Genomic DNA, 12,944 nt, shown 5'->3' with positions numbered 1-12,944 from the left:
ACATTCTTCCTGCCATTGTGCAGCTGAGGTGCATTGGGATGGACCCTGATGAGACACCAGCTGACTGTCCTGTAGAGCAAAGATGCTCCAATAATACAGAGGCCTGTAAGGCCTTTTGCCGAGCTTCCTTTCCAGGGATTTCTACTTTTCCAATTTAAACTGATGCTAAAATTAAAAGAAAACAGCAAGAGTTCAGTTACTGGCCAGCTGGCTGACTATCAAAAATCCATGCAGCTAACTAGGTAGCTCATTTACATCAAATTTCAAACACAGAGTAACTTAAGCCTTTAAAGACATACTCTTAGGTCAGAGAGATTTCAGCACATATGAAAGCTGAAAGCTTAGACAAAAGCTTTTCTGCAGCCTTCAACATGCCAGAGCATAACACGCGCTTGATAGCATAAGCTATTAAGTGAAACAACTAAGCTTCAAAATCCTCGGGACATCTATTCACCAGCACAGGTCCAAGAAATGCATTCATCGAGGAAAAAAGGTCACGTCTCTCTCCCCAGTTGCACCCTATCGCTAGCCACCAGCAAGCCAGGGTGGTGACAGGGAAAAGGCAGTGGTGGCAGCAGCTCCAGCTCTTTGCGGGGTGCCACAGCTTTCAAAAATAACCTGTACAAAATGAGGAGTGCCTTTTGAACCCCAGAACTAGAAAAAAGTTTGAGAACATCTTGAGTCACTTGTACTAAAAACACAGCACAGGCAGAGAAATACACGTGACTGATGACATTTCAAGAGCTTGGTTTTTCAAATAATTTGGTAAATATCTCCTAATACAATTCATTTTTTAAAACAAGCTGGTGGGGGGGGAACTACTTAAACAAAGCGACAAAAAAAAACAGCATTAGAAAATCACAAGAATTGTCAAAATACACACTTAACTAATGTGGGGCTTTTTTATCTGAAGTAAAGCGAGGCTTGTAGCCTAATTCTCTTTGGTGGAATAAAAAGGAGGAGCAAGGAACAGGACACAAACAAGTCTTTTCCCATCTGGCTTTCTTCACTGAACTCCAGCAGATTCCCAGCATTGCACAGCAAAGCACAGGAAGAAACTGACACCTATTGGCAACTTTAATATTACTGCATAACGCTGCTTTGCTTCAAACTATTGTTATGGCCCCTCCTAATGTTTTCTTTAAATCACAGATAATAGAAAAGATAATTTAGAACTTTGACAATACACCCAGGGAATTTCAAATTCTTGTTTTTAAGAACAAAGTTATGATCCTTTCAAAGTAGCTCACGATCCCTCAGTAATCAACAGATTTTAGGAGATGATTCCAACTGATAAACAGTAGCACTGGTCACTACCTGCTTGGAAAGATGTTATTTTTTTTCTGGGGCACATACTTTGTTGGTGTGCACATTACCTGGGCAGCAAAGGGACACTTAGAGCGGAGGAACAACTTTTGAACACCTTTCCTGTTACAGTCAATCACCTCCTACTGAGAGGCAGGTGGTGGGTGGTTCAGAGGGACAAAGGGGAGCCCCAACAAACAGGTCCTTTGTGCTCAAGATACACATCAAAGCACCTGCAGGCAAATACTTGCCTAGAGTTTTTCTACTACCACACTTTGTTGACCTGCTTGAGCTTTGGGGTCTGCTTAAGTTAGGACACATTAAAAAAATATTTTAAAAAATTATGTGGGCCTAAAGAACCAGAAAAAATGACAAGTGAGCAGATCTCTGTCAGTGTTTACAAACTTCTTCATACAACCTGAAGCTCAAAACGCGAAACTTCTGCACATATTCGTGCGAAACAAACAAAAGAATTTTTCAGCTACCTATGGCAGTCAAGTGCAGGTGCTCTTCACAACAGCAAGGAATCAGCTACAGCAACAATAAATATGCAAAAGGGTCAAAGCAACACTTGGATTCACTTTAAGCAACAGATCTCCTGAAACTCCAAATGAAGTCACAGAGACCCGCTTTGAGAGTTTTAGAAAGAAAAGCAAACAAAATCTGTTTTATCTCACTCCACCACTAGAGCAAAAAGACTGAACCCAATTATGATACATACTTGTAACGAAGAATTTTTTGGTGAAAGTACAGCTGTCAAAGGCAGCAATCTTCTCTTGCAGGACTACAACAAGTATCCTGAAAACACAGAAATGGAACACGTACTTTAAACATTAAATGCATTGGTTTAAAGATTCAATATCTAAATGTAATTATTTCAAAAGCTTCAATATAAATTCTACAGTGATAAACTGCCAGGTTACCAATACATGGCAGTTATTGAGGATTCTCTCTCATCCCAACCACATAACCTTCACTTCAGGAAGTACACAGATATGATACAGAACAACACAGCATATTTATGATATACCTCCTGCAGTAAAAGCTCCATTAAAAAGAAAGAATGGAATTGCAAGGATCCTGAATTAGTTTCAGTGACTCAAATAACAATCAAATCAACAACTGGTGGAACACAAGTTAAATTTGAAATAATCCCAATGCTAACCTCATTGCAAATTTAGTAAACCATCTTATTTACTGAAAGCAAGGGGTTTTCATACCAAGAACATCAGCACACAAACAGAAACAGGGTTGAGAGAAGGATAATTTGTGACAAATTTCGGGGGGGGGGGGTGTGGGGGTGTGTTACGTTTATGTTCTCACTTGTACACCTACGCACTTCTTTGTAAAATACCTCTTCATTACTCAATAAAGTAGCAGATCAAAAGCCATGTGAGAACTATGCATGAAACACCATGCTGTCTAAATTAACAAAGGCCAAATTTCGAAATGCAAGCATCCTGAAAGCTTTGTAACTAGGATACGCCTTCTCCAACACTGATTACTTCTCAGAAGCAAGTTCTTAAACTCTTGAAATGAAAGAACCACCTGAGAAGCCAACAAATAAACAGATAAAATGTACCAGCTATCAGGAGCATTTAGCAATATGACACGATTAATTAAGAATCTGATTATTCTCTCATTAGGAAGAATATGAGATAATACTTTTTAATTAGCTGACAATATGGAGCATTATTAAGGGCCTTTCTAATAGTTTTAATTGTAAAGATATGATGTGGCAAAACATTAATCTCATTTCTTAATGACTAAAATACACAAGTAATCCTTTATCTAAAAATTACAATCATATATTACACTATAGAAAAATGCTTAAAAGGATGATGAATCACATCAGTTTCAACACATATTCTTGGGTAAAGGGATGGGAGCTGATCTCCCATCAGCCATTAACCCTCCTCTCTTTTCCCTATGTTTAATTTTTCAGCTACAAGAACAATTCCTCATTATCCCATGAGAGCTCAATACCTGTAAGACATTCTGGTGAAGGACAACACTAAAAGCCAAATATATACCTTACTCACATGCTTGCCGATGCTTTCAGATATATAAATAAGTTCTGAGACACAATTTCCACCTACAAAACTGTACTAAAGCTCCTGCACGATTTATCTGTGCGCCTGCTACTTGGTTTTGCTATTATTTTTACCAACACATTTGCCAAACCACTCAGATTGCATCTGTAGCTTCCAAGATAACTCCTGAAGCATTTTAAACAGGCTGATATAACCCTAGCCACTTTCTATTTGTCCGATACAGAAGCTGATAAAAGCAGTAAGCGCATTTCTGTATCTCAAATTCTCTCAGAACTCTCTAGTTTATAACACCTCGACTTTAGACTTCATTCTTGCTCTGTTTATCAGTATGCCTCCAGCTAAAAACAAGCAGCACAAATTCTTGGAAAGAAGGTAGAAATTACAGGATGTTTTCAGACAAATTCTTTCACATTTGCAGATTTGCAGACCTAGGAGGGGATGCACACATACACTTTCAGATTGAGCAGCTTACTTGCCAGAAGAAGAGAGCAGAACACAAGCCAACAAGTGCGATTCAGATGCACACAAGAAATGAATGTAGGATTTTTTATTTGCTGGTAGTGCTCTCATTCTGAAAAAAGATGCTTCCCTATCCCCTTCAGATTTATGAATCTCAATTATTTAAAGTTATAAACTCTGCATATATAAATTATTACAAATTTTTGACAGAACAGTATTGTTAAATGACATATCTTCCAACTACTTCAACTGTAGGAGAGAAGTATCAATCCTAACTTCTTCCACAAGGCCTAAAGCAAAGTTAACTAATGAATAATGGAAAGTCTTGGAATTCATGTGCAAGTGTAAAGTATACATAGAAAACCTATGTATATTTGATAGTAATATTTCCCAATCCCGTAGATTTTTGTTTTCTGCTCTTTGAAGAAACACTGTCTTTCTGCATAAATGAAACCTACTAGATGGATGATTCCAGAGTACAAAAACATAAATAAAAAATATTTTTCCTTTCTTCTGCAACTCAAGTTTTATTTTAAATCCAAATTTTGGACTCCATTAGTCTATAGCAAAGTTAACGCACCACTGCACTTGGCCCCATTAATGCATTTTCAATCTGAAATGGTGAGATCTCCTTGGATAATAACAGAATCTGATACGTTCCAGAAAGCAGCTACCCTGGATACAGCCACACAGCTTTGAAGTAGCTTTTCCACTTTTACCACTTAGGAAAAGAAACATTAGCACCTGGAAAGACTTTCTAGTTGGGAAAGACTTTGAATGATGATTTGCCTTTTGACTGTTTTTACAATTGGATTTTTCTTCTGCAAGGAGGCCAGGCTGGAAAGATTTACTATCATCACACTGTACACAAGGGAACTTTAAATTTTTCAGGGGACAGTGCACAGATAAGAACTGAACTCTTTCTGACAGCCTTTAAAGGGACAGTGACCTATTCATTGCACATAACTCTCACCAACTCAGCTACCTCAGTGAAACTATTTTTTGATGTAATAATCATACACACATGCAACAATAAGCAGATTTATTTGGATTACAAAAAAAACCCACTAGCATCCTTTACTTTAAATATTTACACCATCAAAATATCCCACTTATTATTAGATGAGTTGTGCTATTAAAGGTGTTTGTTCAGTAGTACTACTAGTAGTACTACTTTTCTTCTGTAACTTCTACTTGACCTAATGTTGTCATTAATGTTTAGATTTTGATTGTACGACAGACAAATGTCTGTTTAACAAAACGTTCGTGCCTTCTTGGGTTGGTGGGGTTTCTTTGTATTTCCCATCCCTCCCAGTCTAGTCTACAACACTGCTGACTTCTCTCAGTTGCACGAGTTCGATACATGCTTATATTCTTTCATGGTCTCCTCATATGCAAGTGTGCTACCCACCACCATTCAAAATGGGCACATAAAACCTAACATTCTAATGTTTTGGTTTGTTCTTAATGATTTGTGTTACGATGCCACCTTCCTTACTGAAGGACTATCAATTTCAGCAAACAGATACGTATTACCGAAGTAACGTAGTAATTCCTTCATTCAGCACTCTACCTTTAACGCAGGAATTTTATACCACAGCTTCCATAATGTACCTCAAGACGTACAATAACTGATAACAATAATAGCTGGCTGGAAAGAAGCATTGAAGCAAGCAGCACAAGCATGGACTTGGACCAAAGTCACTGCTTCAAATTCTCTTATCAAGAGTGTCAAGCTATCATTCAGATCTTGCGCAGGGATCCTGGGTTTTCTCCTCTGTCTTTAAAAGATCCAACAAACTACAGAGGCGTTCAGTTTTGTGTGTCTTGGAGAGATGAAGATCTGAAGTTAATTCAGAAGAATTCAAACTCAAAATCCTATTGAAACAAATATTTTCAACCTGATCCTCAGCCTTCTTAGCTGTTTTCTCTCCAAAATTAGGAGACATCATCCCAACTAAGAGATGCTGCTTTCTCATTTGACTCACGGGAACATTATTCTCTGTAGACCACAGAGTACACACTAGGATATTTTTGGATGTGCAGGAAGCCAACTTATCTGGCAGAACAAAGGAACAAAGATGAGAGACAAACTCTACAGTGCTCTATAGTGGTTAAACTCTTGATGATCCTATTTCTCCATGTGTAGGTGGATGACAGAGAATTCCAATGATTCCCGCTCACTCTCATCATAACTGAAAAAAGCTTAAATGATTTCAGATGCAAAATGTTTTGAGCTTCTTATATGACTGCCGCTGGAGAAGCACACTGTACTCAAACCAAAATATTACTTGAGAAATGGAGAAGTAGAGGAGTGCTTACAGGAAAATCAAAAATAAAGTCAGAGAGCACGTACACCAGAAGCCATATTCATTGTTTTCACATGCCCAAGAACAGAAAGAAAGTAGAGTAAACATCCTTACCTTTTATTGCAATGCAGATCATAAATAGGAGTTTTGAACTGTATGGACTTGACCATCTCTCCTGTTCGTAAAGAATAAAGGTCCACGCAGCAGTAAGGCGGGCTTGTTCTAAAATGAATAAGAACATCTTAATGGAAAGAAGTGGGTTTTTTTGAACTTGTTTTTTAATTATTTCAGCCTCCCTAAATCATTTACCAAGCTAAACGAAAAATCCATCAGTATGAGCAGAATGCTGGAGAACAAAGGGTCAATATAAGACTTCTACTTTAAGGGAAGTTGTGATTAAAATTGAATTATGATACCCACAATGGTCAAGAACCTGTATTGTGAAAATAATTATCAAGCACTTAGCATCCTTTGTCACAAGTAAGGCTTTGGAATATCAGATCTGATCAGCAAAACACAAGCCATTTGATAAGCATAAAGTTTTAGACTACATTCTCGTTATTTTAAAAAAATACTCTACCAACCAACACTTGCCTAAGCAACAGCTGAATCGTATGACTCGATTTGATAGAGACACATTACAGAACTTACATTATATCTCTGATGGACTTTTGTTTGAACTATACAGATCTTTTCAACTGCTTTGTGTCACTTTTATCATTTTAATATAAATAAAACTCTAAGACCATTTCATATTAAAAAGGCTTGCTTTCTTTTGAGAGGGAGAAAGTGCTGAGTGTTCCAATAGGGTTGAGGAAGGTAGTGGTGGAAACCATTCTGCAAGCTGAGTAGAGCCTTTGATGTGGCAGTTCTTTTCCATAACACCTTTTTTTCCCCCCTTCAAGAATGCATTAAACTGTTGGCTACTTCTAGGTCAACGAATATGAAGGAGCCCAAATTGCCAGCTGTACAAACATATATTGAGTATTGGTAAAAGAGGGTGTTTCCCCTTGCTCGTATCTGTTTTATTTTACAGAGTTTAACACAATTCTTGACACAACACTTGCTTGTCTTTTGGATCTGCTCAAGCTGCTTGAGAATTTTCTGGAGAATTGGAGTACAAATGCCAACTGTTTACCTCAAATGCCTCAGGATAATAAAATGGCATATACAATAAGCATGCAGCAGAGAAACAATATACTCACAGAAGAAAACTGCCAAACAAATAATAGCAAAAATAAGTTTTGACATTCTACCTACTGAAATTCTCCCCAAAATATACATTTTTCTAGGCACATACCTAGGCTAATAACTAGAGGGTGCTATTTATTACGTCTAAGCACTTCAAAGGCCCTTCAAAAACACTTCTAAAACAGCGAGCCTCAAGTCTCATTACTTTGCATTAGAAGCCCTTTGCTTCTAGAAAATGCAGAAAACCACAGCAAGGTATACATACAAACTTTTTTTTTTTTTTTGTAATTTAAGTACCTTTATTACCTACAGGAAAATATTATTTTGATTTAAAAGTACACAGATATTTATTTCAAAACAGCAATCAGAAGTTGGTATGGCTAAAACGATAATAATTGACACAGATTACTATTTCCATATAAGTCCCTGTTGAACATTTCCATTTGGACTCTTTGACTTGACATACAACTAATATATGACTACAGCACAAGAGTATATACCTTCTAATACGTACAGCACCAAAATTATGGGTAATAATTCTGTCACTCAAATGAATTATAATTATGTCATGCCTTCCCTTAGACTGATGACGGTAAGACCATTCTATCAAAGCTTTTTAAACTGCACTGGCTAAAAATCAGTAACTTGAGTCCAAGTGCTAACAATCAAGCAATGGTATGGACCAGATCAGAAGTACTCCAAAATGCTACCTAGCTCAATTCAGAAGCCCTCCTTCCAAATGCTATCTTCCTCCTCATTCCATGGTATGCTGCAATCTACAATTGGAAAAATAATATTTTTATTTTCTGACAAGCACAAAGATGAGGTCAAGCACAGACATGGATGCTTGTACAAACTAATCAGCAAAAAAAAATAGCAATAGCCAGAAAAGGTCACACTCGCAGTCAAAATTACACCACCTTTGACAATGAAAAATAATACTTAGTGTAATCAATATAAACATACTTAAATTTCAGCTACAAAACCACAAGTATCCAAACTACCACAGAACACCACCAAAACCACCATGAATTGCAAGACAGAGCCCTGCAACTTGTAAAAGCATTTCTTGACAATCGGAAGTTCTCGCCAGACTAGAATTGCACAAAAAAATTACCACATCTTACTCTCTGGAATAGAATAAGGAACATTCATTTCATCAGAGGATCATACAGACATTGCAAGTAAGAGACTTCTAACTAAGAAGCTTTACTTCTCATAAACTGAAGGTTCATACAGGTCTCATTCATGAGAAGAACTCCGATCATATTTCGGTGCAGTGATGATTATGTGAAGGGGAGAGATTAGGACAGGAATGTGAAAACACTGGTTCTTGCAGTTTGGTAATAACATTAAGGCTGTCACAAACAAAATCCTTGCACATGAGTCTCACAGATTATCGAAAATTCTTTGTTACGTATCCCGACTGTTAAAATAGCTGCTTAATGCAGAGATGTCAACAGCTTCTTTTAAAGGTAATGGGCACAAATTCACCAACAACTTCAAAACGTTGGCATTAATAAACACACAAATACAACCAAGCTGTTGTATCTTCTACTATTTGTCTGTTGCAGTGCAGGGACAGAAGAAAAATAACAGATGCCTTGTACAGCTGGCACTTGAATACATCTGTGCATACGCATCACAACAGAACTATCACCTCTTCACAGATTTGCTAGCAATGACACACCACTTACAAGAGAACTGTGTAAAATGTTTGCATACAGAGACAAAGACACTGTACAAAATACACACAGTTCATATATGGGGAAAAAAAGGAGAAGACTGATGGAAACAATTCAAGCCCAACGTGTTCTGTGCCTACAAAGATTTTACATCTGAGAAACATAAAACTGAAACCGAGCTTTTGCTGAGAAAGCTGAACAGCAGGCCTTTATAAGGCATTCTTTACATGAAGCATTGCCCAATTTATTGTTGCATTTAAAAAAAAAAATCTCAAGGCGGAAGCCGTTTGACCAACATGGTGCATCACTGTGTATTTTATACCATCTCCACAAAAGGTAGGTCTAGAATCTCTAGAGAAACAGATCAGGGAAGCATCTCCATCCACCTCCCCTTCTTAATCCACATGTATGCAACATAACCTTGATGAGTTGCAAAATGATGTCACCTGGGAACAATGACAGTAGTTCTGTCACCGTGATTCAAGTTTCTGAATAGCTGCGCAGCAGTTTGGATTATCTAGTAACCTGTTCTAGCTGTGGCCACTCTCCGATACTTCACAGAAGGGGAAGAAAAGCAAAACAAAACCAGAGAATACAGTACAGAGTTACTTAATTGTATATTGGAAAAATTCCTTCCTGAGCCTTTACGCTGGAAAGTTGAAGCATGAGATTTGATTATGATCTCTGTAGTAATATTATTAGCACGTTAAGACTACAAAGGCAATTTTGTTCTCCTCAAGGCCCTGAAGAAGGTTTGCTAAGATCAACAGATTTCCATGCTAGAAGGATCATCGTCTCTTTACAGGCCCTGCACAAAACATCCAAGAAGCTCAAAGAAGCTGGTTTTCACCAAGCAATCTAATCATGTCTTAATAGACTTTGAGCAACAATGAGTCCCCTATTTTTATGCTACGTTTTTCCAACATTTAGGTAATTTTATTTTTATGAAATGACCTCTTACTGCAGGACAGCATTGATATACACTCTGCTTTTCATCTTTTATGCCTCCATCAATAACAAAAAAAAAAAACCTCACTGTGTTCAGTTAACTTTTGCATAAGTCAGTAACGAGCCAAAGCAATCCAGTCACTATCCCTAATAAAGTGAAAAAGACATTTAAGCTTTAAGTTGCAAGGTTTGTTTCCCAGCCCTAGAATATATTTGCAATCCTCCTCCAAGGTCTCTTCAGTATTGCAGGATTCTCTCCTTCTCTCTGAAGGATGCACGTCAAAGTGAAAACTTAAAAATAATAATAATTATTTGAGGATTGCATTATTTATTCCTTAAACAACACTGCAGAAAAAGCTTTCATTAAGACTTGCACCATCTAATCCCCTAAAACCCCCTGGCTCTCAGCATCCCAACTTTTCACAATAAAAGCCTGAAAACGCAACTGTAATTTTCTTACTTTTGTTCATGGTACTTAACAGATCCATCCAAACTCGGGAAAAGCAGAGTAAGATTTCTGAGAAAGTGACACTTAGAAAAAAATGTGTGTGTAGCAGCGAAATACAAAGCAGCAGGGACATTTTAAGTGTACCACAAATTGCAAAAAGCATGGAAGCACTTATTTCTGAATAAGAAAAATCTGTACTGATCTTAGACACATGTTACTAAATCTAATCCTTTAAATACAAGAGAAGAAATTATTTGATATAGCACTAAAATATTCACGTTAAACACCAAGAGAGACAAACTTCACTCTTGGACCTTCCCCAAATATTCTGAGCAAGTCTATCAGTCCATCTTACCCCTCTTCCCTCACCATATCCGTCGCCTCACACACACACAAGAAAAATACTTAGAAAAGGCCATCAGCTCTGCAGAAACCACTTTGTTACAGGTAAACTACAAGTCTCAACCTGAATCCCAAAGAAAGACATAACAAAAAAAACCCCACATTGTTTGCTCACATGTGGAATGAAAGATGGGACTTGTGTGATTGTGCCCACTTCAAGAAATAATAAATAGTTCTCTGTCTACGCATCTTTCAGCCTCTCTTCCACTTCAGAACACTACAAACCTCAGTTCCTTCCATTGGATCCTTTTTTTAATTCTAAAAAAAAATAAACAAACCCTATTTTATGTTGACTTCCAAGCCATCTTCTTCCTCACTGTTTTGTCCGGTTCACTAGCTGATATTTGCTGTTGAGTGTGTTAGATATACAGACTCCTGGGAAGCTGTTCTAATTACCATCCCCTGAATCAGTTGTCAAGTGCTGCTGGTAAGTGGCAAGGCCAGTGCTCCCCTCCAGGAGATCAAGTGCATCCACTTACCATAACAATAGCGCATAGTGCACATACTACACACATGCACCATAAGTAGCATTTATCACAGCGGCATGAACATACAAGGCACTTCACAAAAACACACAGCAAGAAAAGCCCTAATTGAAAAGGTTTATTATCAAAAAAGCACTAGAGAAAAAAACATAGGTGGTAGGGGAAAAAAAGGAGACGGTGTTGCATTAATAATGCAGCAAACAAGCTGCTGGAACGCAGCTTTTAAAACTGACTTGTCACCAGAAAGGACATCATAACTTTAATGGACAATACAAAAGTCCCAGACCTGTGAAAAATCCTTGTCAAAATACTTTAGAAGTTTAGATCTGAGAATCTGAGACACATTTTAAATGCTCAAAGCAAAGTACCATGGGCCCAATCTGCAGTTACGTTGCACTGTAGAGTTCCAGATGCCGCTATTTCTTTTTAAAAGGTGACAAGAGAAGCTCTTGGTTACAAGCAAGATACAGGAAGGGGATGGGAAACAAAGGGATGGGAACAGAGCTTTAATATAAACTGAATGCCCACACAAAAGCTAAAGGAGTTATTTTCAAACATATGAAAAAAATAGCCTTAGAACCAGAGAAGTGCATGTAGGGAGATCTACCACTCTATAAGTGAATGTGCTTTGCACATTCATTTACAAAAACAAACTAGTATAAACTAGTGTAAAGATTAATTATTTCTCCTAAGGTTTTACTTAAAATTTAATGATCAGAATGGGTATGATTACATTTAAGGCATGTTTCTATGGACAAAAAGCAGTAACTCTCTCATCAGAAAATATATTAAAAAAATAAATAAACCAGGTGTTTACAGGTGACAGAACATGATTAGTGTAATGTGTTCTCAATCTAGATAAACTTGGCATTCAAGCATTTTCAGGGTATCTACTCATGTAATTTCATCAGTGTTTTCTTGTAAAATGACTATTATTGCAGATGCATGGATGCCTGCCATCCTTTCCTATGTGGACTCAGACCTAATCATGGGTGAAGGTAAGCTCATTTCCATCATAGGGTTTGTACAGTATTGCATCCTAAACTCGTGATGAACTGGATATCGACAAAACCAGACTTCTCTGCTGCAGCCTCTACAACAATCCTCCTCCCACCTAAAGTTTATCGTAGCTTTGCTAGCAGAAGAGGTGCAGCAAAATGCCTGTCACCCAGGGCACAAGAAAAGATCCAGTTATCGAGTGAGCTGATAATTCTACATGAAATAAATTAAAACCATTCATTTCAATGCGATAAAAAGCCTAGCTACTAAAGGGCAATGAGGTTACTCTTACTCACAAACCACAGTTCATGTGACAGGCAACCCCCCTGACTGAACAGAATGAAAACTGTCCACTCTTGGGACTGTGTAGGGGGATAATCTGAAAATACACATTTTCTTGACAATCTTGGAACAGATGTTTTGAACTGATGGAGGTCACAGATTTTTTCAGCTGAATGCTTTCGACAGCCGATATGTTCACTTTTGTTCAATCAAGTCAATAGCTCCTTTGCTTCCCACCCGTAGTTGAGGTGTTGGAAAGACTGTGTTGCACATCAACAAGAGGAGGAAAATTTAAGACTAGGTTTTATTAACATATTGGTATTAACATAACAGATACAACAAGAACAGCACCATCAGTTCAAGGAGAAAAGTAGAAA

The 12,944-nt window shown here is 37.6% G+C and overlaps 1 protein-coding gene across 9 annotated transcripts in view; it reads right to left on the bottom strand.

The window, feature by feature from the left end:
• The window catches only part of BCAS3 (BCAS3 microtubule associated cell migration factor), a 344,616-nt gene that overhangs the window by 301,215 nt on the left and 30,457 nt on the right, over positions 1 to 12,944 (bottom strand). For all 9 annotated transcript variants that reach the window (XM_069874131.1, XM_069874133.1, XM_069874129.1 and 6 more), the window contains exons 8-9: positions 6,242 to 6,349; positions 2,027 to 2,103 (exon numbers count right to left, since the gene is read on the bottom strand). In XM_069874131.1, the coding sequence (XP_069730232.1) occupies positions 2,027 to 2,103; positions 6,242 to 6,349 (185 nt within the window). The remainder of the gene's footprint in view (positions 1 to 2,026; positions 2,104 to 6,241; positions 6,350 to 12,944) is intronic.

This window comes from Phaenicophaeus curvirostris, chromosome 21, assembly GCF_032191515.1.
Source record: "Phaenicophaeus curvirostris isolate KB17595 chromosome 21, BPBGC_Pcur_1.0, whole genome shotgun sequence".
In the NCBI taxonomy this organism is placed as follows: Eukaryota; Metazoa; Chordata; class Aves; order Cuculiformes; family Cuculidae; genus Phaenicophaeus; species Phaenicophaeus curvirostris.
Note: the sequence above shows the minus strand (reverse complement) of the source record. Positions and strands in the feature narration are given on the sequence as shown.